At 49.1% G+C, this 24,171-nt stretch overlaps 1 protein-coding gene across 2 annotated transcripts in view; it reads left to right on the top strand.

Annotated features, from left to right (window-relative positions):
• The window catches only part of CDIN1 (CDAN1 interacting nuclease 1), a 574,168-nt gene that overhangs the window by 96,208 nt on the left and 453,789 nt on the right, over positions 1-24,171 (top strand). For both annotated transcript variants that reach the window (XM_069209034.1, XM_069209035.1), the window contains exon 3: positions 19,049-19,094. In XM_069209034.1, coding sequence (XP_069065135.1) covers positions 19,049-19,094 — 46 coding nt within the window. The remainder of the gene's footprint in view (positions 1-19,048; positions 19,095-24,171) is intronic.

Below are 24,171 nucleotides of genomic sequence, written 5' to 3'. Positions count from 1 at the left end.
AAGACCAACCTACAAGAGGGTATGAAGGACGTCGCAGATTGGATGAGGCTCAGCCGCCTAAAGCTGAACTCTGAAAAAACGGAAGTCCTCATCCTCGGCAACACCCCATCCGCCTGGGACGACTCCTGGTGGCCCACGGCCCTCGGCACCGCACCGACCCCCGCAGACCACGCCCGCAACCTCGGCTTCATCTTAGACCCTCTTCTCACCATGACCAAGCAAGTCAACGCCGTGTCCTCCGCCTGCTTCCTCACTCTCCGCATGCTCCGTAAGATCTTCCGCTGGATCCCCGCCGACACCAGAAAAACCGTGACCCACGCCCTCGTCACGAGCCGCCTGGACTACGGCAACACCCTCTACGCCGGGACCACAGCCAAACTCCAAAACCGCCTGCAACGCATCCAAAACGCCTCGGCCCGCCTCATCCTCGACGTACCCCGCAACAGCCACATCTCCGCCCACCTGAGACACCTGCATTGGCTCCCAGTCAGCAAAAGGATCACCTTCCGTCTTCTCACCCACGCACACAAAGCCCTCCACAACAAGGGACCGGAATACCTCAACAGACGCCTCAGCTTCTACGTCCCCACCCGCCCCCTCCGCTCCGCTGGCCTCGCACTTGCTGCCGTCCCTCGCACCCGCCGCTCCACGGCGGGTGGGAGATCTTTCTCCTTCCTGGCGGCCAAGACCTGGAACTCCCTCCCCACCAGCCTCAGGACCACTCCGCTTTCCGGAGACTCCTAAAGACTTGGCTGTTCGAGCAGCGATAACCCCCCCTTCCCCCCTAGCGCCTTGAGACCCGCACGGGTGAGTAGCGCGCTTTATAAATGTTAATGATTTGATTTGATTTGATGCCTATTTTTCACTATACATTTGTCACCATATGACTTAATCTACACTCTGTACACAATGAAAAACCATTGTTCATTGTGGCTCAGTTCTTGGCTCTGGGTACATCTAGTTCTTGGAGAACCTACAAACCCCATATATCCCCGTAACCAAAAGGGTCTAGCGAACGTAATGGTACATTGGTTTTGTAAATCGTCCGTAGTGACAAAGTTATAGATGAAAACATTGTCACAGATGGCTACTTTTTACTACTCCTTTTCAGTATTTCTCTAGTTCAACAGTTAGTTGCTTTGGGGAAATCTTGATGGATCTACACACATGACCCCTTGCTGAATTTGGAATTTTGTCTACTTTTCAAAAATATATAGCTTTCCTGGCTCACCCATGGGTATCACACTGGTTTCCACCACAAACTGGAAGTGTGTTGCCATTTTTAGGGGGGAAACGCCAGACGCTTTTATTCAGAGAATTGTTTTCCTATTTTACCCTAAAACTCAAATTTTAACTATATTTTGGCTGGGGCCGGACTGGGAACCCAAAGCAGCCCTGGCAATTTTGTCAGACCAGGCCCCGGGTCGGGGGTGGGTATGCGAAGCACTACTGCCTTTGTTCTTTTGTTACTGGGGGATGATATTGCAGCACTGCTGTAAAACCGACCCCCTGTAACAGAACCAGCCCCCACCTTTCCAGCCTACCGGGAAAGCTTCCGATGCCTGCTACGGCCGGGCTGGCCCTGATTTTGGCTATTTTCTCAGTACCCTTTAGGGAAATCCTCAAACCCTGGGTACCCTTTAGAATACACGGGATTTTGGCAAAAAGGAAGCAAATTTGACATGAATACCTTACTCAGGGAAAAAAGTTACAGAGACTTAAGCACAAACTACCCCAAGTAGCAAAACAAATTGCTCAGAAACGGGGCTGGGGAATGAGAGGAGTACGGAGTTCCAGCTGTTACGGGGATTATTAATCCAAAGCACTGATCCTTAATAAGCTGCTTGTTTCCAAACAAAACGTTCTGCTATGACTGTGGGTGTTTGCACTATTGATACTTTACAGGATTAGCAACTGGTTGCCCCACAGTATCAAGTCGTATCAGTTACTTTGGAATTTTCTGACACCACAGCCACCAATCTGAACTGTAACATGATGCCAGTTCACATTATCTTACTATTAAAGCTCTTTTATCCTGTGTATTTTTCAATCACTCCATCATAGCACTGATAACACACTGCTATACATGGGTCTTTGGACGCAGGTCACTGAAGCACCTACAATAAGTATGCCTTGTAAGCTGTCCGCATTGTCAAATGTTGTATAATCAATTCCAGAATGATGTGCCCTGAACTGAAAATGTCCTGCCTCTCTGGGCTTTAGCTTAGCATGTGGCACAGTCAGCAATTAGAGGACCTGATTCCTTAAATTTCCACCAAGATGGTATCGCATCATCTTTTTCAAGTAACCCGGGCAAGATTTAGTTTAAACATAAAACAATCCAGTTTGAACTGAATTCTGCTTTGAACGGGACTAACTTGGCCTAATTCACATGTTCACTTCTCCTAAGACTGTCAATCGCCAATATGGCTGCTTTTTAGGCTTTGATACATTCAGTTCAGCTAGTTGGCAAGCCAGCCTATGGGCTATAGGAGGCATGCATACATGAGATGGTAATAGCTCCTACAATCCTGGTTTGATTATGTAATAACCGCAGTACAGTAGGTCCCCCACCTGAGGACCTATCTGAAATTTTAGAGACATATCAGTAATGAAAGGGAAGCCCTGGTTCTTAGCTTGACTAGGAAGAGGTAAATGTTGGCCTGGGAGGTCTGTTATAGGATGCTTTGTTTGCCTTTAGTCTAGCATGAAATGAGCTCAGTTTTAGTATTGTTGAGTAGGAGACCATGATTGAGGAGATGGGGAGCCAGCGTCTGTGGGAGAGGAGGTGATGCTCATGTGACCGTGGTTGAGAAGATGGTGATCATGCATCCATGGTTGGGGAGATGGTAACCAAGCATCCACGGTTGAGGAGATGGTGTTTCAGTATCCACAACTGAGGGGATGGCGATCCGGCATAGGAGGTACTGATCCTGCATCTGTAGTTGGGGTGATGGTGATCCAGTATCTGCGCCTCTACATTAGTCCAAAGGTTCTGCAGTTCTGTCTCAGGAGCTCTATCCTGGGACTTTTTAGTGTAAACTTGTGCATGGTCCATGTGGAACTGAATGAAGATTGTGTCCCTTGAAAGATGCCTAAAAGGGACACCAAATATACATTAAAGATGATTAAGTGGATAGCCCCGAGGAACTCCAAGCACAGAAAAATGTATTTGAGAGAGTTACCAGGACCTGATCCTTCAAAAATGACTCACCCATTTTGAAGTGCTAGAATCCGTGTTTGCTACAGTTTCTCATCTACTCAACCTAAGAGGGTGGTGATCTGTTCCAGATTACTGCAAACTCATAACATGACTAGTAGTAATCTCTTCCCGCCGCCCCTGTCGCCCATCTGCATATCTCAGGGCACTGACCCAGATTTCACAGAGGGCAGTCTTACTTCCCTGCCTTAGCCTGAAACCTGACTCAGGGGTCTTCCTCCTCCAGGCAGAGAAGCGCTTAGTCATAAGGGGGGGTGGGGGATCTTTATCCTCCAGGCTTAGACGCGCCAGCTTCGTTTATGTGATGTGGGGCCCGGTGCTGTTTATGTGATGTGGGGCCCGGTGCTGTTTGTGATGTGGGGCCCGGTGCTGTTTACCTGGCGTCCGGTGCTGTTTACCTGATGTGGGGCCCGGTGCTGTTTACCTGATGTGGGACCCGGTGCTGTTTATGTGATGTGGGGCCCGGTGCTGTTTGTGTGATGTGGGGCCCGGTGCTGTTTGTGTGATGTGGGGCCCGGTGCTGTTTGTGTGATGTGGGGCCCGGTGCTGTTTGTGTGATGTGGGGCCCGGTGCTGTTTGTGTGATGTGGGGCCCGGTGCTGTTTGTGTGATGTGGGGCCCGGTGCTGTTTGTGTGATGTGGGGCCCGGTGCTGTTTGTGTGATGTGGGGCCCGGTGCTGTTTGTGTGATGTGGGGCCCGGTGCTGTTTGTGTGATGTGGGGCCCGGTGCTGTTTTCTCTGGCGTCCGGTGCTGTTTTCTCTGGCGTCCGGTGCTGTTTTCTCTGGCGTCCGGTGCTGTTTTCTCTGGCGTCCGGTGCTGTTTTCTCTGGCGTCCGGTGCTGTTTTCTCTGGCGTCCGGTGCTGTTTTCTCTGGCGTCCGGTGCTGTTTATGTGATGTGGGGCCCGGTGCTGTTTACCTGGCGTCCGGTGCTGTTTGTGTGATGTGGGGCCCGGTGCTGTTTTCTCTGGCGTCCGGTGCTATTTATGTGGGGGGGGGGGGACGGGGGGGGGTAGGGGCGCTGCTGTTTATGTGATGTGGGGCCCGGTGCTGTTTATGTGATGTGGTTCCCGGTGCTGTTTATCTGGGAGGGGGGGGGGGGGGCTGTGCTGTTTGTGTGATGTGGGGCCCAGTGCTCTTTATCTGGGGCCCGGTGCATACCTGTTTATTAAAGACTCCTCATTCTTCGGGCTGGACTGACAGCGCCTCCGCACAGGAGCAGACACGAGGCGCTGCCGGCCCGGGGGACTTCAATCAAGCCAGGTTTATACCATAACAAGCTGCAGGAAAGAGGCTTTAAATGCCAGCACTCGGCAGAGCCCGTCCAAGTCCGACGTCTCCTGACACACGGGGAGATTCCTTCTGACACGAGAACAGTTGTGGGGAGGGGCGGACAGAAAGATTGCCCAGGTTGCCCACCGCCAGGTGTTTGATGCTAAATGATGGATGCTGTTGGCAGACTTCGGGAAGCTGGTGCCCCCCCGAGGGATGCTGGGAGCTACCGGCCTGTGGATGCCCCCCGCTTGCTAACACGGGGTCTGTCTCACAGGGGACCCCACATATGCTGCCTGATCGTCATGACAGCAGCCAGGCTCCCCCTTACTCTAACAGGAGCCGGGGCGGGAGGGGGTGTCATCGGTGCCCACTCAAGATATGAATTTTAACATAATGCGCTCTCGGAGCCCCCGCTGGTGGTCACTGTCACTGAGAATGTGCTTGTTTTCATAGCTATTTTTCCAATCCCTTTCAGTTAACTCTGAGATATGACTTTGAAAGAAAGAAATTTAAAGAGCGGGGAATATATGGATTCCTCTTCATGGCCTCAAACCATCTGCTCTCATAAATATCAATTCAATTACCATCCTTTCCAGCAACATCTAAAATCAACTTTATTGTTAGAAAGTACAAAGCAATGAATTAAAGCACTTCAAATGCCAATATCTGTGTTCAAATAACACCAACCCCTTTATTGGGATTGTGGTCCATCAGTGCCAACCACCTCTCCTGTGAGGGCTCATGTGGTTATCAGCCTGTCTTATCCTATTTTGTATGGTCTGTTTACCTTTTTAGTCAAGAACCTCTAGTGTTTCTAAACAAAATAAAGGAGAAAGTACACATTCTATTTAGAATTAGCATAGTCATTTTTATGGTTGTATTTTACAGTATTTTCCACCTTACCACTACCTTTTAACTGGATGTATACTCCTATTCCCCGTCATCCAACCCTCATTTTTTATGTATTTATTTACTATTGGTCAATGTATTTAAAGGTTTTACTTTATCACTATGTATAGATTAGATAATTGTGTAATGTGGTCACTTAGTTCATTTACTGAGTTTTGGTGACAACAAAACCATTCGCTTTATCTACAAGATGTCATTCAGTCCTTACGGAGATAATGGTTTCATGGTAAATTAAGGAATTTAACTTAATGGTATGAACATTGGGCAATAATTTAGTTTACAACATCCAGGTAACTGACGTTTCAAGGGTGTTTTAACAATATCACAGTAGTGAATGTAAACGAATTTTACAGTCGTTTTTAATTAATTTTCATAATGGTAGGACGAATTCTTAATCCATCATGCAGTAATGATGTTAGTCTCTTCAGTCAGTGATTTTTAAACCATTGGCCAAATTGCTATAAATAAGACAAAATCCACCAGCTTGTATGCGTGCCTATACACAGGTGACCTTTCATGTATGAATGTCTGAATGTACTTAGTACCGAGGGATGCTGCTGACATAAGCCACAAAGCCACATGGCTTGTAAGCGGCAACAGAATCCAAGGCGCTATAGCTGGGTGACAGTGGGTTTAACACACTGTCCAGGGGGCTGTTCTCTCAAGAAATATCTTTTTATCCAGAGAGGACCACGTTTACTGAAATCAGTAAGTGCCAAACTGTAGTATAATGTTTTGGTGTTTCCGGTGCACAGAATAAATAACAGTTAATGTTGGAGAGAGGGAGATGTTTTGCTTAAGACTTTTCTTTCCTGTTTGAGAGTATATTCTGTTTGCAGCACTGAGTGGTGTTTAGCTGCCTTTGTAATTTTCAGAAAGTAATACCCTCTGAATTACATGCAGTATCGAGGGAGCTGATTCATGTAGAAAGGGGACTATGTTGATCATCATAGCATATTGTTTAGGTTCAGAGATCAGAGAGGCTAAATGACTGAGAGGGAACTTCTTTTTTGGACTTCCCACTGGTTGGAATCCATAATTCACGAGAATGATGTCATACCTGTGAACTATTACATTTTCCTGTGAGCTGCAGATTTTAAAGCCAATCTGGTTCCTGCACTAAGAATCCTCAAACCGCCTGGGTGAAGCTCTGTTATTTTTTTGTGTGCGGGGGGGTGGGGGTCTGGTAACGCTGGTACCACCCTCGGCGCTTCATACGGTTTTGGGGGCCTCAGTCGCCCGAGCCTGGTGACCTTGGTTGGGTTTCATGGTGATTAAGGATACCTGATACCTGCTGATTAGGGTGCGAGGTCAGTGTGAGCTGTAGCCGTGGACTATGTTCCACTGTGTGTATTTCTTTTTGATGCCTGTGAGCACTATATTCGGTATTTTGTAATGTGGCCTGCCTGCTCGAAGGGATGTTGTCTGCGCCAAGCATTCGCCAAGAGAGCGTGAATGCGGCCTCCCTGCAGGCTTCTGACGTGTACAGGGCCGTATCCCCGCCAAGAACACCTTTCTGTTTAAACTTTTTTTAATACCCTCGTTTCCCTATAAAAAAATCTCCATTATTTATTTGTATAAAATGTATATTTTTATTTTGTTGTTAACCTGTTTCGAAAGAAACACATCGGGGCATATTCTGCTTTTGAAAATATAGACGTTTTTGCTTTCCCGCCGTCCTGTTGATTTGTTTATCTCATTGAAATGTTAGCCCCATCTCATTTTCATATACTAAACTTCCTCCTTTTCCATATATGCAAATATTCGTCTTTATGAAAGTGCTGTTTTTTGTTTGTTTTTTACCGTATACGAAATTCGTTTGCACCTTTTAATTTGCCCGCTCCCTTTATTTCTGTCGCTCCGAAATGTATCGTGGAGTGAAGGTGTTTTAATCCGCGGCCTGATCCAAGCGCAGAGGGATCCCGCCGGGCTCTGTCTGCGGCATCTGTCCCTGCAGCCGTCTCTCCGGCTCTGGCGGGGTCTCTCAAACCCACTCACTCTGACAGGGTCTCTCGTTCTCTCTGCAGCCGTCTCTCCGGCTCTGGACCAGGGGCAGAGGTCCCCTGCGGGGCTCTGTCTGGCGGCGTCTGTCTCTGCAGCCGTCTCTCCTGCTCTGGCGGGGTCTCTCAAACCCACTCACTCTCTCTCAATCTCACTCACTCTGACAGGGTCTCTCGGTCTCAGCAGCCGTCTCTCCGGCTCTGGACCAGGGGCAGAGGTCCCCTGCGGGGCTCTGTCTGGCGGCGTCTGTCCCTGCAGCCGTCTCTCCTGCTCTGGCGGGGTCTCTCAAACCCACTCACTCTCTCTCAATCTCACTCACTCTGACAGGGTCTCTCGGTCTCAGCAGCCGTCTCTCCGGCTCTGGACCAGGGGCAGAGGTCCCCTGCGGGGCTCTGTCTGGCGGCGTCTGTCCCTGCAGCCGTCTCTCCTGCTCTGGCGGGGTCTCTCAAACCCACTCACTCTCTCTCAATCTCACTCACTCACTCTGACAGGGTCTCTCGGTCTCTCTGCAGCCGTCTCTCCGGCTCTGGACCAGGGGCAGAGGTCCCCTGCGGGGCTCTGTCTGGCGGCGTCTGTCCCTGCAGCCGTCTCTCCTGCTCTGGCGGGGTCTCTCAAACCCACTCACTCTCTCTCAATCTCACTCACTCACTCTGACAGGGTCTCTCGGTCTCAGCAGCCGTCTCTCCGGCTCTTGACGGGGTCTCTCAAACCCACTCACTCTCTCTCAATCACGCGCTCTCAATCTCTCACTCACTCTGGCAGGGTCTCTCGTTCTCTGCAGTCGTCTCTCCGGCTCTGGCGGGGTCTCTCAAACTCTCTCTCTTGCTCTGGAGCAGGGGCAGAGGTCTCCTGCCGGGCTCTGTCTGTCCGCATCTGTCTCTGCAGTCGCTGTCGTCTCTCCGGCTCTAGCAATCTATCTCCCTCTCGCTGCAGCTCTCTTGGGGGTCTCTCTCTCTCTCTCTGTATATGTGTGTGTGTATATGTATGTGTGTGTGTGTGTGTGTATATATATATATATATATATATCTCAATCTATCACAGTCTCTCTCTCTATATGTGTGTAGAAGTATTTATATTTGCAACTCTCTCTCTTCTCCCCCCCCCCCTCCCTTCCTCCTCCCTCCAAGTGCCTCTCCGGCTTTGACGGAATCTCTCCTCTCAGTTTCTCTTTCTGCTGCCGTCAGTGGCGGTGTCTCTCTCAGGCCGTCTCTCTGCAACCCACGTTCTCACTCTTTTTGTGGCGGGATCTCTCTGCATCCGTCGCTCTCTGGCTGTCTCGCTCGTTCTGCTGCGAGGTCTCTTTCACGCCCGCCTTGTTCTTGTCCGACACTTGATATCAATAATTATCTTGAAAAGCGCAAGTATTTTTAAAGCTATCACAAGACAATACAAAGAGCGCCAAGAGAGTACAACATGGCACTGGGCCTTTCTTTATTTAGAGGGAAAGCAGGGCTGGTTTGAAATCGCTCACTGAGTTGCCCCGCTGGTTGCAGAGGGCGCCTGGTCCCAGATTTGTACCCCGCAAGGCCGATGAATGCTTTACTCCTCCCGTAGTCGATAAAGTGCGCACCGTTCCGAAGGGTGATTGCATTTCTTACAGCGCCGTGAAGCTGCGACGCCCGTTAAAACCGCGGTTTAGGAGACCTTGATTATTGTTCTGTTTTTGTATTGAAAGGCGGAAAGATCCCACCCCAGGTTCCCACTGAGGGAACCCCGCCCGTCTGTGGTTCCTGTGGCCAGTTCCTGCCGGGGTGGGGCTGGTGCAGCACCGAGGCCACGGATCGGCACCTTCTCTTACCGAAGGGGATGCGTGTGTGACTTGGCAGGGCTCTCGGTGGTGCGTGCCCTCTGTATTGAGTGGATTAGGACCCCCTGTATAATGTGTAGGTGTGTGCCCTCTGTCTTCTGTTGGTGTGCAGCTCCTGCAACTTTTGTGGGTACCCTTTCTATACCCTCTGCGGGCGTGTCCTCTCTGTATCCTGTGTACACCCTCTCTACCCGGGCACCTCTATATCTTCTGTGGACCACACCCTCCATCTGTGGGCTGGCACACCCTCTATCCTGTGTGGGTCACACCCTCTGTGGGAGGGCACCTCTGTATCTCCTGTAGGGCACACCCTCTATCCTCTTTGGGCTGGCGCACCCTCTATCCTCTTTGGGCTGGCGCACCCTCTATCCTCTGTGGGCTGGCGCACCCTCTATCCTCTGTGGGCTGGCGCACCCTCTATCCTCTGTGGGCTGGCGCACCCTCTATCCTCTGTGGGCTGGCGCACCCTCTATCCTGTGTGGGCTGGCGCACCCCCTATCCTGTGTGGGCAGGCGCACCCCCTATCCTCTGTGGGGCCCACCTTCTTTACTCTGGGCTGGCACCCTCTGGATCCTCTGTGAAAGTGTATCCTCTGTGAGCGTGGACCCTCTGTATCCTCCCTGGGCGTGCATCCTCTGGAGCTGTGCACCTTCTCCATCCTCTCTAGCTGAGCATCCTCTCTAGCTGAGCATCCTCTCTAGCTGAGCATCCTCTCTAGCTGTGCATCCTCTCTAGCTGTGCATCCTCTCTAGCTGTGCACCCTCTGCATCCTCTGTAGCTGTGCACCCTCTGCATCCTCTGTAGCTGTGCACCCTCTGCATCCTCTGTAGCTGTGCATCCTCTGTAGCTGTACACCCTTTGCTTCCTCTGTAGCTGTGCACATTCTGCGTCCTCTGTGTAGCTGTGCACATTCTGCGTCCTCTGTGTAGCTGTGCACATTCTGCGTCCTCTGTGTAGCTGTGCACATTCTGCATCCTCTGTGTAGCTGCATGGCCTCCGCCTGCTGGGTTTTAGTGCTGTGGGTGATGAAGTCTGCAAGAAGCTCTGCCAGAAGATGCTAGAGAGCAGTGGACCCTTGTGGTACCTGCACACAACTGTCAGCAGCGTGATCTGTAGGTACTCACCTATCCTAGGTGGTGTCAGCCGTCCTGCTGGCCTTCCCTCCTGAGGTTGGCGGAGTATGCCTGGACAAGCCCAGACTCAGGCACAAGATGCCTGGAAGGGACTGATCCTTGAGCTACTCTGCATGTAGGTGGAGGTTGACCTGGTGTCAGTCCTAGCAGTGGAGTTTGAGTCTTTGGCAGAAAGCTCACTCTGGCATCCTGGTGTCCATCTCGCTATTGGATTTTGGCCCATGGCTGGCAAAGCAGAGCTCGAGAGGCTCCACCTAGAGCAGTAGTTTTCAAGCTTTTTAATGCTGCGTCCCCTCCCGGTGAAAAAAAACCCCATCATCGGATGCCCCCTCGGAATTTTTTTCACAATTATTCTATTAAATTAGCAATGTTTAAATGGGTCTACACTTACTTAAACATTGCAGTTACGTTTTGCTACTGTTTTAAAAATGCAATGAAATACATGATGCCAAACATACTGTTCTGGTTAGGCAGTCGTTGCTATGGTGTAAAAGTATACACAGTATGGTTATTAGGAGTGGGGGTTTTGAAAAAGGGAAACATCCTGAACAGCTAGGTCTAAACCACTACTTGCCTGAACCACTACTGCTAAACAACTAAAAAGTCTCTACAACTAAGTACTTAACAACTACTGTCTAAACAACAATTGTGCCTGAATAACAATTGCCTGAACAATTAATTTTAAGGTAAGGTTTTCTTTTTCTTTCTTTTTCGTTTTTATGGTTTATTAGTTGTTTAGAATATAAATATATATATATATATATATATATATATATATATAGTTCAGGTAATTGTTATTCAGGCACAATTGTTGTTTAGACAGTAGTTGTTCAGTACTTAGTTGTAGAGACTTTTTAGCTGTTTAGCAGTAGTGGTTTAGGCTACAGTTGTTTAGGACCTAGTTATTCTGTCACATATTCTTTGAAAAGAGTTCCTTCCCTTTTGACACACACTCTCATTAGTGAAGGCCAATCACAGAGCGGTTTACTGCTGCTCATTTTTTTCAGCTTAAAACAAAGCCCTGTTATTAGCATAATCTTATTTTGACCAGAGCCTGCCCCACCCTCTCCCGATCACTTGTGCCCCCCCATAGGGTCCTGCCCCCCAGTTTGACGAACCCTTTTGCAGAGGGAGATGTGCACCCCTGAGGTGCTAGGCATGTGCCTGGGAAGCCTCTACGTCATTGGTCAGAGAGACCATTCAGGTGTGGTGTCTGAACCCTAAGTGAGTTGCCAGTCCACAGAGATCAGTTGAAGAGCCAGGGCTTGAGGTCCTTCCTGAACTGAGGCAGCGGTGGCGAGAGTCTGAGGTGTGGTGGTCGGGTGTTCCAGCCTTTTGCTGCCGGGTATGAAACAGATCTTCCACCTTGATTATTGTATGCCAATATATACCCTGTATGACGCCCTCGGTGCACCAGTGTGTGAGTGGGGCATCGCTATCTTTCAGACGGGAGAGGACCAGGTCCTGGACAGTGCTTCGGAACTCCTAATCGGCCAGAGTGTGCCCTGGAGATTAGAATACCTACTGTATCCTCGTTACTATACAGGGAGTGCAGAATTATTAGGCAAGTTGTATTTTTGAGGATTAATTTTATTATTGAACAACAAAAATGTTCTCAATGAACCCAAAAAAATCATTAATATCAAAGCTGAATATTTCTGGAAGTAGTTTTTAGTTTGTTTTTAGTTTTAGCTATGTTAGGGGGATATCTGTGTGTGCAGGTGACTATTACTGTGCATAATTATTAAGCAACTTAACAAAAAACAAATATATACCCATTTCAATTATTTATTATTACCAGTGAAACCAATATAACATCTCAACATTCACAAATATACATTTCTGACATTCAAAAACAAAACAAAAACAAATCAGTGACCAATATAGCCACCTTTCTTTGCAAGGACACTCAAAAGCCTGCCATCCATGGATTCTGTCAGTGTTTTGATCTGTTCACCATCAACATTGCGTGCAGCAGCAACCACAGCCTCCCAGACACTGTTCAGAGAGGTGTACTGTTTTCCCTCCTTGTAAATCTCACATTTGATGATGGACCACAGGTTCTCAATGGGGTTCAGATCAGGTGAACAAGGAGGCCATGTCATTAGATTTCCTTCTTTTATACCCTTTCTTGCCAGCCACGCTGTGGAGTACTTGGACGCGTGTGATGGAGCATTGTCCTGCATGAAAATCATGTTTTTCTTGAAGGATGCAGACTTCTTCCTGTACCACTGCTTGAAGAAGGTGTCTACCAGGAACTGGCAGTAGGACTGGGAGTTGAGCTTGACTCCATCCTCAACCCGAAAAGGCCCCACAAGCTCATCTTTGATGATATCAGCCCAAACCAGTACTCCACCTCCACCTTGCTGGCGTCTGAGTCGGACTGGAGCTCTCTGCCCTTTACCAATCCAGGCACGGGCCCATCCATCTGGCCCATCAAGACTCACTCTCATTTCATCAGTCCATAAAACCTTAGAAAATCAGTCTTGAGATATTTCTTGGCCCAGTCTTGACGTTTCAGCTTGTGTGTCTTGTTCAGTGGTGGTCGTCTTCCAGCCTTTCTTACCTTGGCCATGTCTCTGAGTATTGCACACCTTGTGCTTTTGGGCACTCCAGTGATGTTGCAGCTCTGAAATATGGCCAAACTAGTGGCAAGTGGCATCGTGGCAGCTGCACGCTTGACTTTTCTCAGTTCATGGGCAGTTATTTTGCGCCTTGGTTTTTCCACACGCTTCTTGCGACCCTGTTGACTATTTTGAATGAAACGCTTGATTGTTCGATGATCACGCTTCAGAAGCTTTGCAATTTTAAGAGTGCTGCATCCCTCTGCAAGATATCTCACTATTTTTGACTTTTCTGAGCCTGTCAAGTCCTTCTTTTGACCCATTTTGCCAAAGGAAAGGAAGTTGCCTAATAATTATGCACACCTGATATAGGGTGTTGATGTCATTAGACCACACCCCTTCTCATTACAGAGATGCACATCACCTAATATGCTTAATTGGTAGTAGGCTTTCGAGCCTATACAGCTTGGAGTAAGACAACATGCATAAAGAGGATGATGTGGTCAAAATACTCATTTGCCTAATAATTCTGCACTCCCTGTATATCACAAAGAGATGTCCACACCATGTACCCTGAGTTTCCGTAAACGCGGAAGATCTGTACGTTTATCGTATCGTCCATTGCGGCATGCCTTTAAGAGTTGTACACGCCGTCTACCCTCAGTTCCTGTAAACACTGAAGAACTGTATGCTTATGGTATACTCAGTTACTGTATAACCTAAAGAGGTGCACACCCCTCCGTTTCTGTGCATCATGAACTGAAATCTCCTGTATGCTACTGTATCCTCAGTCAGTGTACTCTGAAGATTTTCATGCACAGTATAGTCTGTTATACCCTGAAGATGTGTGTACCCTTTCAACCCTCACTTGCTATATACATTGGAGTCCATACTCAGTCATCTGTTACTGTACATATGAGGATGTTTCTACCACTGTATGCTCAATTACTGTATACCCTGAAGATGTATATACCCACTTAACCCTCACTCACTATAATCCCTGAAGTTGACCATACCCAATACTCTGTTACTGCACATATGAAGACGTTTATGTGCACTGTAGCCTCAGTTACTGCATACCATTAAGATGTGCATACCTTGAAGGAGTCCATACCCAATGACCTGTTACTGTACATATGAAGATGTTTATACCACTATATGCTCCCTGAAGAGGATTATACCCACTTCACCCTCGCTTACTATAATCCCTGAAGGTGTCCCTACCCAATACTCTGTTACTGCTCAGCATGAATATGCTTATATACGCTGTAGCCTCAGTTACTGTATACCATTAAGATGTGCATACCTTCTGAACCCTCGCTTACTATATACCCTAAAGGTGTTAATACTCAATCCTGTTGCTGTACAGCGTGAAGAGGTTTACACACACACTGTATGCTCAGTTACCGTATACCCTGAAGAGGTGTGTACACAATGTAGCCTCCGTTTCTGTACGCCTTCTCAGTCACAGTATATCGTGAAAATGTACATACATAATGTATCCTCGGTATATTCCTTGACGGTGTTCACACCCAGTGTATCCTCTGTTGCTGTATACCCTAAATATATGTACGCATGCTGTGTGCTCCGTTACTGCAAACCCTGCACATCTGTGTGCCTGCTGTATCCTCAGTCACAGTATACCATGAATTGTCTGGTCCTGTATACCCAGATGTGTATGCGCTCTCAACTCTCACTTACTATATACCCTGAGGGTACTGTTACCCAGAGTATCCTCAGTCACCGTATACCATGGACATGTGCACGCACAGTGTGTGCTCTGGCCCTGTATACCCAGATGTGCATGCCCTCTCGACCCTCATTCACTATATACCCTGAAGGTACTCCTTCCCAGCGTATCCTCAGTCACTGTATACCATGAACATGTGCACGCACAGTGTATTCTCTGGTCCTCTATACCCAGATGTGTATGTCCTCTCGACCTTCACTTACTATATACCCTGAAGGTACTCCTACCCAGTGTATCCTCAGTCGCAGTATACCATGAAGATGTGCACGCACAGTGTATAGTTGGGTACTGTATACCCAGATGTGTATGCGCTCTCAACCCTCACTTACTATATACCCTGAGGGTACTGTTACCCAGAGTATCCTCAGTCACAATATACCATGAACATGTGCACGCACAGTGTATTCTCTGGCCCTTTATACCCAGATGTGTATGCCCTCTCAACCCTCACTTGGTATGTACTCTGAGGGTACTGTTACCCAGCGTATCCTCAGTCACCGTATACCATGGACATGTGCACGCACAGTGTATGCTCGGGTCCTGTATACCCAGATGTGTATGCCCTCTCAACCTTCACTTACTATATACCCTGAAGGTACTCATACCCAGTTTATCCTCAGTCATAGTATACCATGAACATGTGCACGCACAGTGTGCGCTCTGGCCCTGTATACCCAGATGTGTATGCCCTCTCGACCCTCACTCACTATATACCCTGAAGGTACTCTTACCCAGTGTATCCTCAGTCACCGTATACCATGGACATGTGCAAGCACAGTGTATTGTTAGGTACTGTATACCCAGATGTATATGCCCTCTCAACCCTCACTTACTATATACCCTGAGGGTACTCCTACACAGTTTATCTTCAGTCACCATATACCATGAAGATATTTATACCCACTGTAGCCTCAGTTACTGTACTCCACGAGGATAATGTACCCCCACAGTATCCGTGTTTACTTTCTAGAGTGGAGAACTGTTAATGTCTGGACAGAAGTTCTGTTTGCTCACTGTATCCTCGTTTGCAGAGCTGTTTGTAAATGCATCCCATAACATAATGCTCTGATTGTTTTCTTTGCACAAAGAAGAAGAGGACATCTTTCTAAAGATTCTCTGGGCCTCAGTGGAGTCTGCTCTGTGTGTCTGTTTTCACAAGTGCCGCCGGGGATAACGTTACATGACAATAGTGTCACCTTTACCGCCAGTTTCTCCTTGTCCTCTCATCACCTCTGGTCCTGTGAAATCTCTGCCCTGTCCTCTCTGCCCTGTCCTCTCTGCCCCTGGTCGTTGCTGGGGCCTCCAAGCCTCGTGGCTTCTCATCCTCCACAGGTTTTCGTTTTTCCTTTTGTCTTTACTGCTCCATTCTTCTATCTTTCACTCGTCTTTTGAGCATCCCTCCTTCTTTTTATTACACTCCTGTCTCAGGTCCTTTGCTCGTTTTTCTCGCTTTACCTTACATTCTCCTTTCAGTAGTAATCGGTACCTTTCATTTTCACCTCACACTTAGTCCACCCTTTGCCCCTTTTAAGACTCAGGACCTGATTACGACCTTGGCGGAGGGGATTACTCAGTCCCAAATGTGACGGATAATCCCGCCCGCCGTATTACAAGTTCCATTATATGCTATGGAGATCGTAATACAGCGGACGAGATATCCGTCACATTTGGGACTGAGTAATCCCCTCCGCCAAGGTCGTGATCAGGCCCTCAGTTCCCAATTACAACCTCTCCTGACCCCTCCATTCCCTCCGCTCCCTGTATCCTCGCTTCACTAGTCCATAATTTCCCATGTTTTCCCCCCAGCTCCTCACTTCTTAGACCTGATCCCAACCAGTCGCTCTTCTCCTGTCCTTCGCCCAATCCACTGGTTCTTAAAGTGGGATCTGCGACGCCTACTCAGGGGATCTGTGGCTGTTTAGAAAGTTAAATAACATGAGGCAAATAATAAAGTAAATATGTATGCATAAAAAGCAAAATTGAACATTTTAAAATGCTGTGTACATGAAATTTGAGGGTAAAGATTAAGTTGGTCTCCTGAGCTTGATGTGTGTGAGCAGCGCGAGTACAGCAGACAGAATGTAACATGGGCAGTCGGTGGCCTCTCGAAGTGCATTTATGTGCTGACATCAGCAAGGGTTCACAAGGAGCAAAGCAAGGCAGTCATGTGCTAGTCTGATATAGCCATTCAGTCTGTACAAAGAAAGCCAATTTGTTTAATGCTCTAACCTTCCCGGTAAAGTTTTGATTATTATATTTTGATGAATTAAATAAAATGTCATCTTTGGTGTATTTGGTTGATGTACAACTGTTTCTGTATTTGTATGCATTGTTTGGAGGTTCAGATCATAGATATTTTTTAGGCCAGGGTCCCTAGGCCCACAGCAGTCATAAAATCAAGAGCCACCATCATTATAAATCTATCAATCAGGAATTTGTAAAGCGCACTACTCACCCATGAGGATCTCAAGGCACTGAGGTTGGGGGGGGGGGATATAAATTATTCTCCTCTCTATGGCCTTAGTTGGCCCCTCCAGTACCTACCGTAAATTTTCTTTTCACAGTCCCATCCCTTTATTTGTCTCTCCTTCCCTCCATTTTTCCCTCCACTCTTTTCTTTCTATGGATGTTTCCACTCTCCCCCTCTGCCATCAGTTCCACCCTCGGTGCATCTTTACCCCTCCAGTCAGTCCGCCTCAGCTCTCCATTCTCATTCTCTTGTAACTTTCTTTGGTTTGGTTCAGTCCTCCTTTCCTCCCCGGCCCTTTCTCAGACCTCTTTACTCCCCTGACCTGCACCCCCGCCTGTCCCTCCCCAGGCACATTTTTTTCCTCTCTGGGGGCCTGTTTGCCACCTTTCCCTCTTGTTGGTCACCCCTCTACCTTCCTTGTCACACTCCGGTTCCTAAATGTTCCTGTTTAACTTCCTGTCGCGCCCTCTCCACCCGGACCCTTCAGTCCCAGCCTCTTCTCTTCCTCCCCACACAGCTGTGCCTCCTCCATACCTCTTTATACCTCCGCCCCCCTTTCTCCTATCCTCACCTCTTCAGTCTCGGTCCTTCTTCCTCGTGCTCATGTTATCCCTCTTTACGCCTCATTCCCTCCCTGTTTTTTTCTCATTCCTTCCTTGTTCACTCCGATTACTCCTCATTCCCTCCCTGTTTACTTCATCCCCTCCCTGTTTATCCCTCATTTCCTCCCTGTTTATCCCTAATTTCTTACCTGTTTATCCCTCATTTCCTCATCGTTCTCTGTTTACTCCTCGTTCCCTCAGTTTACTCCTCATTCCCTCATGTCCTCCCATTACCCCTCACTGTTTACTGCTCATTTCCTCCGTTTACTTCTCATTCTCTGTTTACCATTCTGTCCCTCCCTGTACCCTCTGTGCCTCCCTGTTTACTCCTCATTCCCTCTATTTACTCCCCATTCCCTCCCTGCCCCCCATTCATTCCCTGTTAACTCCTCATTCCTTTCTCGTTCACTGTTTAGTCATTATCCACTCCCTGTTTACTCCTCATCTCCCCATTCCCTCTGTTTACTCCTCATTCCCTCTGTTTACTCCTCATTCCCTCTGTTTACTCCTCATTCCATGTTTACTCCTCATTCCCTGTTTACTCCTCATTCCCTGTTTACTCCTCATTCCCTCTGTTTACTCCTCATTCCCTCTGTTTACTTCTCATTCCCTCTGTTTACTCCTCATTCCCTCTGTTTACTCCTCATTCCCTCTGTTTACTCCTCATTCCCTCCCTGTTCACTCCTCATTCCCTCCCTGTTCACTCCTCATTCCCTCCCTGTTCACTCCTCATTCCCTCCTCGTTCCCTCCCTATTTACTCCTCGTTCAATGTTACTCATTCTCTCCCTTTACTCCTCATTCTCTCCCTTTACTTCTCATTCCCTCCTCGTTCACTGTTTACTCCTTGTTCACTCCCTGTTTACTCCTCATCACCTCTCCATTCCCTCGGTTTACTCCTCTATCACTCCCACTTTAACCTTCATCCCTTAGTCCTTCTTCCCTTTGTGTACCCCTCAATGTCTCTACCCCCAACCCATGATTCCTTCACTCTTTAATCTTCTCTCTTCCTCCCGACGGTGCTGGACCTCCACCGCTCTCTAGCTTACCTCTCCATCGCTCTCTGTCCCTTCCCTGCACCCCTTCCCTCCCCGCACCCTCGCTTCCCTCCTCTCCATCCTTGACCTGCGGTCAGGAGGGGGCAGCCTTTGTCCAAGATGCTCATCTGGAACAACTTGTGCAGACCCACTCCAGCATGCCCCCCCTGACACTGCTGGGCAGCAGGGCTACCTCCTGAATCAGCCCCCGCCCCAGAGTAACCCCCCCATCAGACTGTGTGTGCACTGCAGTAATTAACTTTGTTCCTCTTTTATTTGTTCCAGTCAATCGCCGTCCACGCTGCTCAGCATCTTCTCCCAGGAGTACCAGGTTAGAAGTTTTCTCTGCCTTTTGTGCGCCCTGACAGGTGCCTAATTGAATGATGAATGCCCCTTTCTCTCTTTGTAAATTGAAGTGCCAGCGCTCTGATTGGCTGCGGGCGGCGCCTGCGCGCGCCCTCCTCCTCTCCCGCGCGCGCCCTCCTCCTCTCCCGCGCGCGCCCTCCCCCGGGGACCGCGGTCCCGCGCGTGCCAGCCCATCTGCCCGACGCCGTCCCGCCTTTTCTCCCCCCCGTTTGCCGGACCCCTAATAAATTATGCTAAAACATTATTATTGTGACAATAATAATTTGCCCGCTGCGGCCGGGATGCGGGCGCGCTAAATGTCTGCTGCCTGCACTGTCAGGCCCACTCCCCGGGCCTGACAGCGACGATGATGAATGGCCTGGCCCGGAGTGGCAGGCGGCTCTGCAGCAGGACAATGGAGTCATTTATCATGCTCTGACGGCTGTCCGTCAAGCGGGGGCCCCCTCCGCCGCCCGCCTGCTCATAGCTTTTAAATAAGTTCCTGTCCCCCGGTTCCGACGATGCAGTCGGACTGCGGAAGGTTAAACACGGGGGGAAGGCCGGGCAGGGGGGGGCTGGGGGTAAAACGAAGGAGTATGAAAAGGTTTTGCACCCCTCACCCCCATTATTGCTCCCGAATCCCACCTCATGTCATAGCCCCGCGACCCCTCTCTTTGGGGGCGTTCTCATGCCTGCTAAGGTGCGCTGCATCAGTCAGGAGTTCAAAAATGTTTCTTTGTGCATTATCTGTGAGCATGAAAAGGCTGCTGTGGACACAGTGGGGTGTTCGTGTTGTAAAGGAACACATGCCGTGCAAGACCTAAGGAGCGCCCCGAATTAATGTGCCGGATAGATCTGCCATTTCCCTTCCTGTACCGGCATACATAGAATACATTTGTTTTCTCGGTCTGTCTGTCTCGGTCTCTGTCTATCTATCTCTAGATCTGTCTCTAGATCTATCTCTATCTATATATCTCTATCTATTCGAACTTATGAGTGATCCAGTTTATCTTAATTTTATTTTGCATATTTTTATAGCACAGATGTGGACCTAACAAGTCCCGTAGCTGCCTGCTCAAAACATGCGGACGCCGCCCAGATACGGCAGGGGAAGTACACAATGAATGCCGTCACATCTTTCACAGACGGGAGCTTCAAGGCGCTGTCAGGGCTGCAGCCTGAACTAGGTCATGTGGCATGTTCAAACCATGTGCTGAGTAGCGCATGTTTTTAGTACAGGTGACCAGGGCGACACAGAGAAATACTCCGTGTCATTTATTGGGGAGTCGGTGTGCTCTTTTTCTTTAAAGGGGTTCTTGTCGGGTGGTGTTTGCCAGTGAAAGCGACCACTGTCCCCGTGGGGTGGGGCCATTCTGCTTTCCTTCTACAGTTTAAACTTACAGTTGGTCCACAAGGCCACAAAGGTTGACACCCTCAAAGTTTGCAGGATGAGTTGTGTTTCAGAAACTCTTGGCCGCCTCTCTAGATTTAATTCCAGGCTGTACCATGTTGGATGCACCCTGTTTACCCAGTCCTTCTTCGATTTTTCTCTACCTTCTTCTACTTAGACGCATTGATACCGAACTGCGGGATAGAGGCAGGAGGTGGGGAGGGCAGAGGTAGGGGGCAGGGCCGTATTGGGAACCCAAACCTGCCCTAGCGATTTTGTTGGACCAGCCCCCCTCGGGGAGGGGGTGGGGGGTGTTGGTGCAAATGTGAAGCACTGATACTTTTGTTACTGGAGGCCGATATTGCAGCACGGCTGCAAAACTGTCCCCCACTGCAGAAAAACCTGCCCCAGCCTCCCAGGAAAACTCCAAGAAGTTGTCAGGGATGCGTAGAGGACTTGTGTGACGGGTGAAACGTCCCTTTCCACTCCACTTGTAGCCGGTTTGTGCTTCTATCCTGCGTGGATGCTGACTACCCCAGCGCTACACGTTCTTACATTATCATGACTCTTAACCCCTCCTGATGCTTCGACGACATGGCATCAAGTGAACCCAGCACTTGTAGGTGTAGGAGGCTGGCCTGGCTTATAGTGGGTACCTTGTGGTACGTACACCTTGTGCCAGGTCCAGTTATCCCTTATTAGTAGAATAGAGGTGTTTCTAGCAGCTTAGGCTGATAGAAGGTAGCTATGGCAAAGCAGCTTAGGCTGAACTAGGAGACATGCAAAGCTCCTACAATACCACTTATATCATATAGCACAATATCATAAGAAAACACAATACTCAGTTACTAAAAATAAAGGTACTTTATTTTAGTGACAATATGCCAAAAGTATCTCAGAGGATACCCTCACTCAGGAGGTAAGTAATATACACAAATTAAATGTACACAAACCCAAAACAGGTAAGTAACTGTAGGAAAAGTAGTGCAAACAATGTAGAATCACAGTAGGATGCAATAGGCAGACATAGGTCTAGGGGTAACACAAACCATATACTCCAAAAGTGGAATGCGAATCACGAATGGACCCCAGACCTATGGGAGGTTGTAGAGTGTCGCTGGGACTGTGAGAAAACAGTAAGGGTGTCCAAGATACCCCACCCCAAGACCCTGAAAAGTAGGAGTAAAGTTACCCTACTACCCCAGAAAGACAGAATAGTCGTGATAGGGGATTCTGCAAGAACAAAAAGCACCAGCAAAACACTGAAGACTGATTCCTGGACCTGAGGACCTGTAAAGGAAGGGGACCAAGTCCAACAGTCACGCAAGTGTCCGGGGGGGGCAGGAACCCACTAAACCCCGGGTGAAGGTGCAAAAGGGCTGCCTCCGGGTGGAAGAAGCCGAAGATTCTGCAACAACGGAAGGTGCTAGGAACTTCTCCTTTGAACAGAAGATGTCCCACGGCGTGCTGGAGGTTGCAGGAGTGTTTCCACGCAGAAATACCGCAAAAAAGCCTTGCTAGCTGCAAGAATCGCGGTTGAGGATTTTGGGTGCTGCTGGGGACCAGGAAGGACCAGGATGTTGCCCCTTGAGGAGGAGACAGAGGGGGTGCTCAGCAACTCAGAGCCCCCGCAGAAGCAGGCAGCACCCACAGAAGTACCGGAACAGACACTTAGAAGATCTGAGGACAGCGGTCGTCTCAGAGTCACAAAGGAGGGTCCCACGATGTCGGAGTCCAACTTAGCGAGTTGGGCAATGCAGGACGGAGTGCTGGGGACCCAGGCTAGCTGTGCACAAAGGAATCCTTGGAAAAGTGCACAGAAGCCGGAGCAGCTGCAGATCACGCAGTACACAGGATTACTGTCTGGCATGGGGAGGCAAGGACTTACCTCCACCAAATTTGGACAGAAGGGCCACTGGACTGTGGGAGACACTTGGACCCAGCTCCTGTGTTCCAGGGACCAGGCTCGTCAGGATGAGAGGGGACCCAGAGAACCGGTGATGCAGAAGTTTAGTGCCTGCGTTAGCAGGGGGAAGATTCCGTTGACCCACGGGAGATTTCTTCTTGGCTTCCAGTGCAGGGTGAAGGTAGGCAGCCCTCAGAGCATGCACCACCAGGAAACAGTCGAGAAAGCCGGAAAGATGAGGCGCTACAATGTTGCTGGTAGTCGTCTTGCTACTTTGTTGCGGTTTTGCAGGCCTCCTGGAGCGGTCAGCGGTCGATCCTTGGCAGAAGTCGAAGAGGGACGTGCAGAGGAACTCTAGTGAGCTCTTGCATTCGTTATCTGAGGAATAACCCAGAGGAGAGACCCTAAATAGCCAGAAAAGGAGGTTTGGCTACTGAGAAAGGAGGCGTGGCTACTGAAAGAGGTAAGCACCTATCGGGGGGGGTCTCTGACGTCACCTGCTGGCAATGGCCACTCAGAGCAGTCCATTGTGCCCCAACATCTCTGTATCCTAGATGGCAGAGGTCTGGGACACACTGGAGGAGCTCTGGGCACCTCCCCTGGGAGGTAATGGTCAGGGAAGTGGTCACTCCCCTTTCCTTTGTCCAGTTTCGCGCCAGAGCAGGGCTTGGGGATCCCTGAACCGGTGTAGACTGGCTTATGCAGAGATGGGCACCATCTGTGCCTATCAAAGCATTTCCAGAGGCTGGGGGAGGCTACTCCTCCCCAGCCCTTCACACTTATTTCCAAAGGGAGAGGGGGTAACACCCTCTCCCCGAGGAAATCCTTTGTTCTGCCTTCCTGGGACTGGGCTGCCCAGACCCCAGGGGGTCAGAAACCTGTCTGAGGGGTTGGCAGCAGCAGCTGCAGTGGAAACCCTGGAAAGGCAGTTTGGCAGTACCCGGGTTCTGTGCAAGAGACCCGGGGATGCATGGAATTGTCACCCCAATACCATAAGGTTACATGGCCTTGTTCAGAGTTACCATAGTGACGCTACATATAGGTACACAGGTGATCTTGAGAAACATGCAATAGTTTTTATCTTTGATTTTAATCAAGGCTAGATTTTTAAGATTTTAACTTTTGAACTTGCTGAGTATGATTGGGGTGTGTGATAACTGACCTGGGCCCGTGTTTAGTGGCCAGTCAGTCATTGGGGGAGCATTGTTGCTAATTTTTTTGGTTTTGTGGCTACCCGCTATACCGAACCGGCTTTCTCCCGACTAAGTGGGCCAGTTCCGGGTGCGGCCGCCATTTTTCTCAGGGTTAGCTGTCTAGTCTTTCTGCATTCCGCAGCCCAGGAACTCCCTACATAATCTGCGATGCAGCGAATCGGATGGGCCGCTGGCACGCCAAAGGCGCACCAAAGGCAAGCCCGTCTGCGCCAGACCGGGCCTTAGGGCCAGTCCCCCTGGTCAAATTAGCGAAAATGGGCTTGCTACTTCCCCCACTTTCTATTCAGCAGAGGAGTTATATGCTTTAAGGCCCCCGTTGTCATTTGAGTGTCTGGTCTGTACTAGCTGGTATGGGAAAATCTGGAGGTTCCCCGCCTGCCAGTGGAAGCCTCATCTTAATGAGATAATACCTCACGCAGACAAAATAGGTCACAGCAACGTCTTACTGAGTAATGTTAGATCAATGTCAGCCCATAAACTGGATATAAATTTACTATTAAGTGAAATAGCACCCTCAGCCTTATTTCTTACTGAAACTTGGCTACATGAAGGC

The sequence above is a fragment of the Pleurodeles waltl genome, chromosome 9, assembly GCF_031143425.1.
Source record: "Pleurodeles waltl isolate 20211129_DDA chromosome 9, aPleWal1.hap1.20221129, whole genome shotgun sequence".
Classification (NCBI taxonomy): domain Eukaryota; kingdom Metazoa; phylum Chordata; class Amphibia; order Caudata; family Salamandridae; genus Pleurodeles; species Pleurodeles waltl.
The sequence above is the reverse complement of the archived record's forward strand: the minus strand, read 5'-3'. Positions and strand labels throughout refer to the sequence as shown.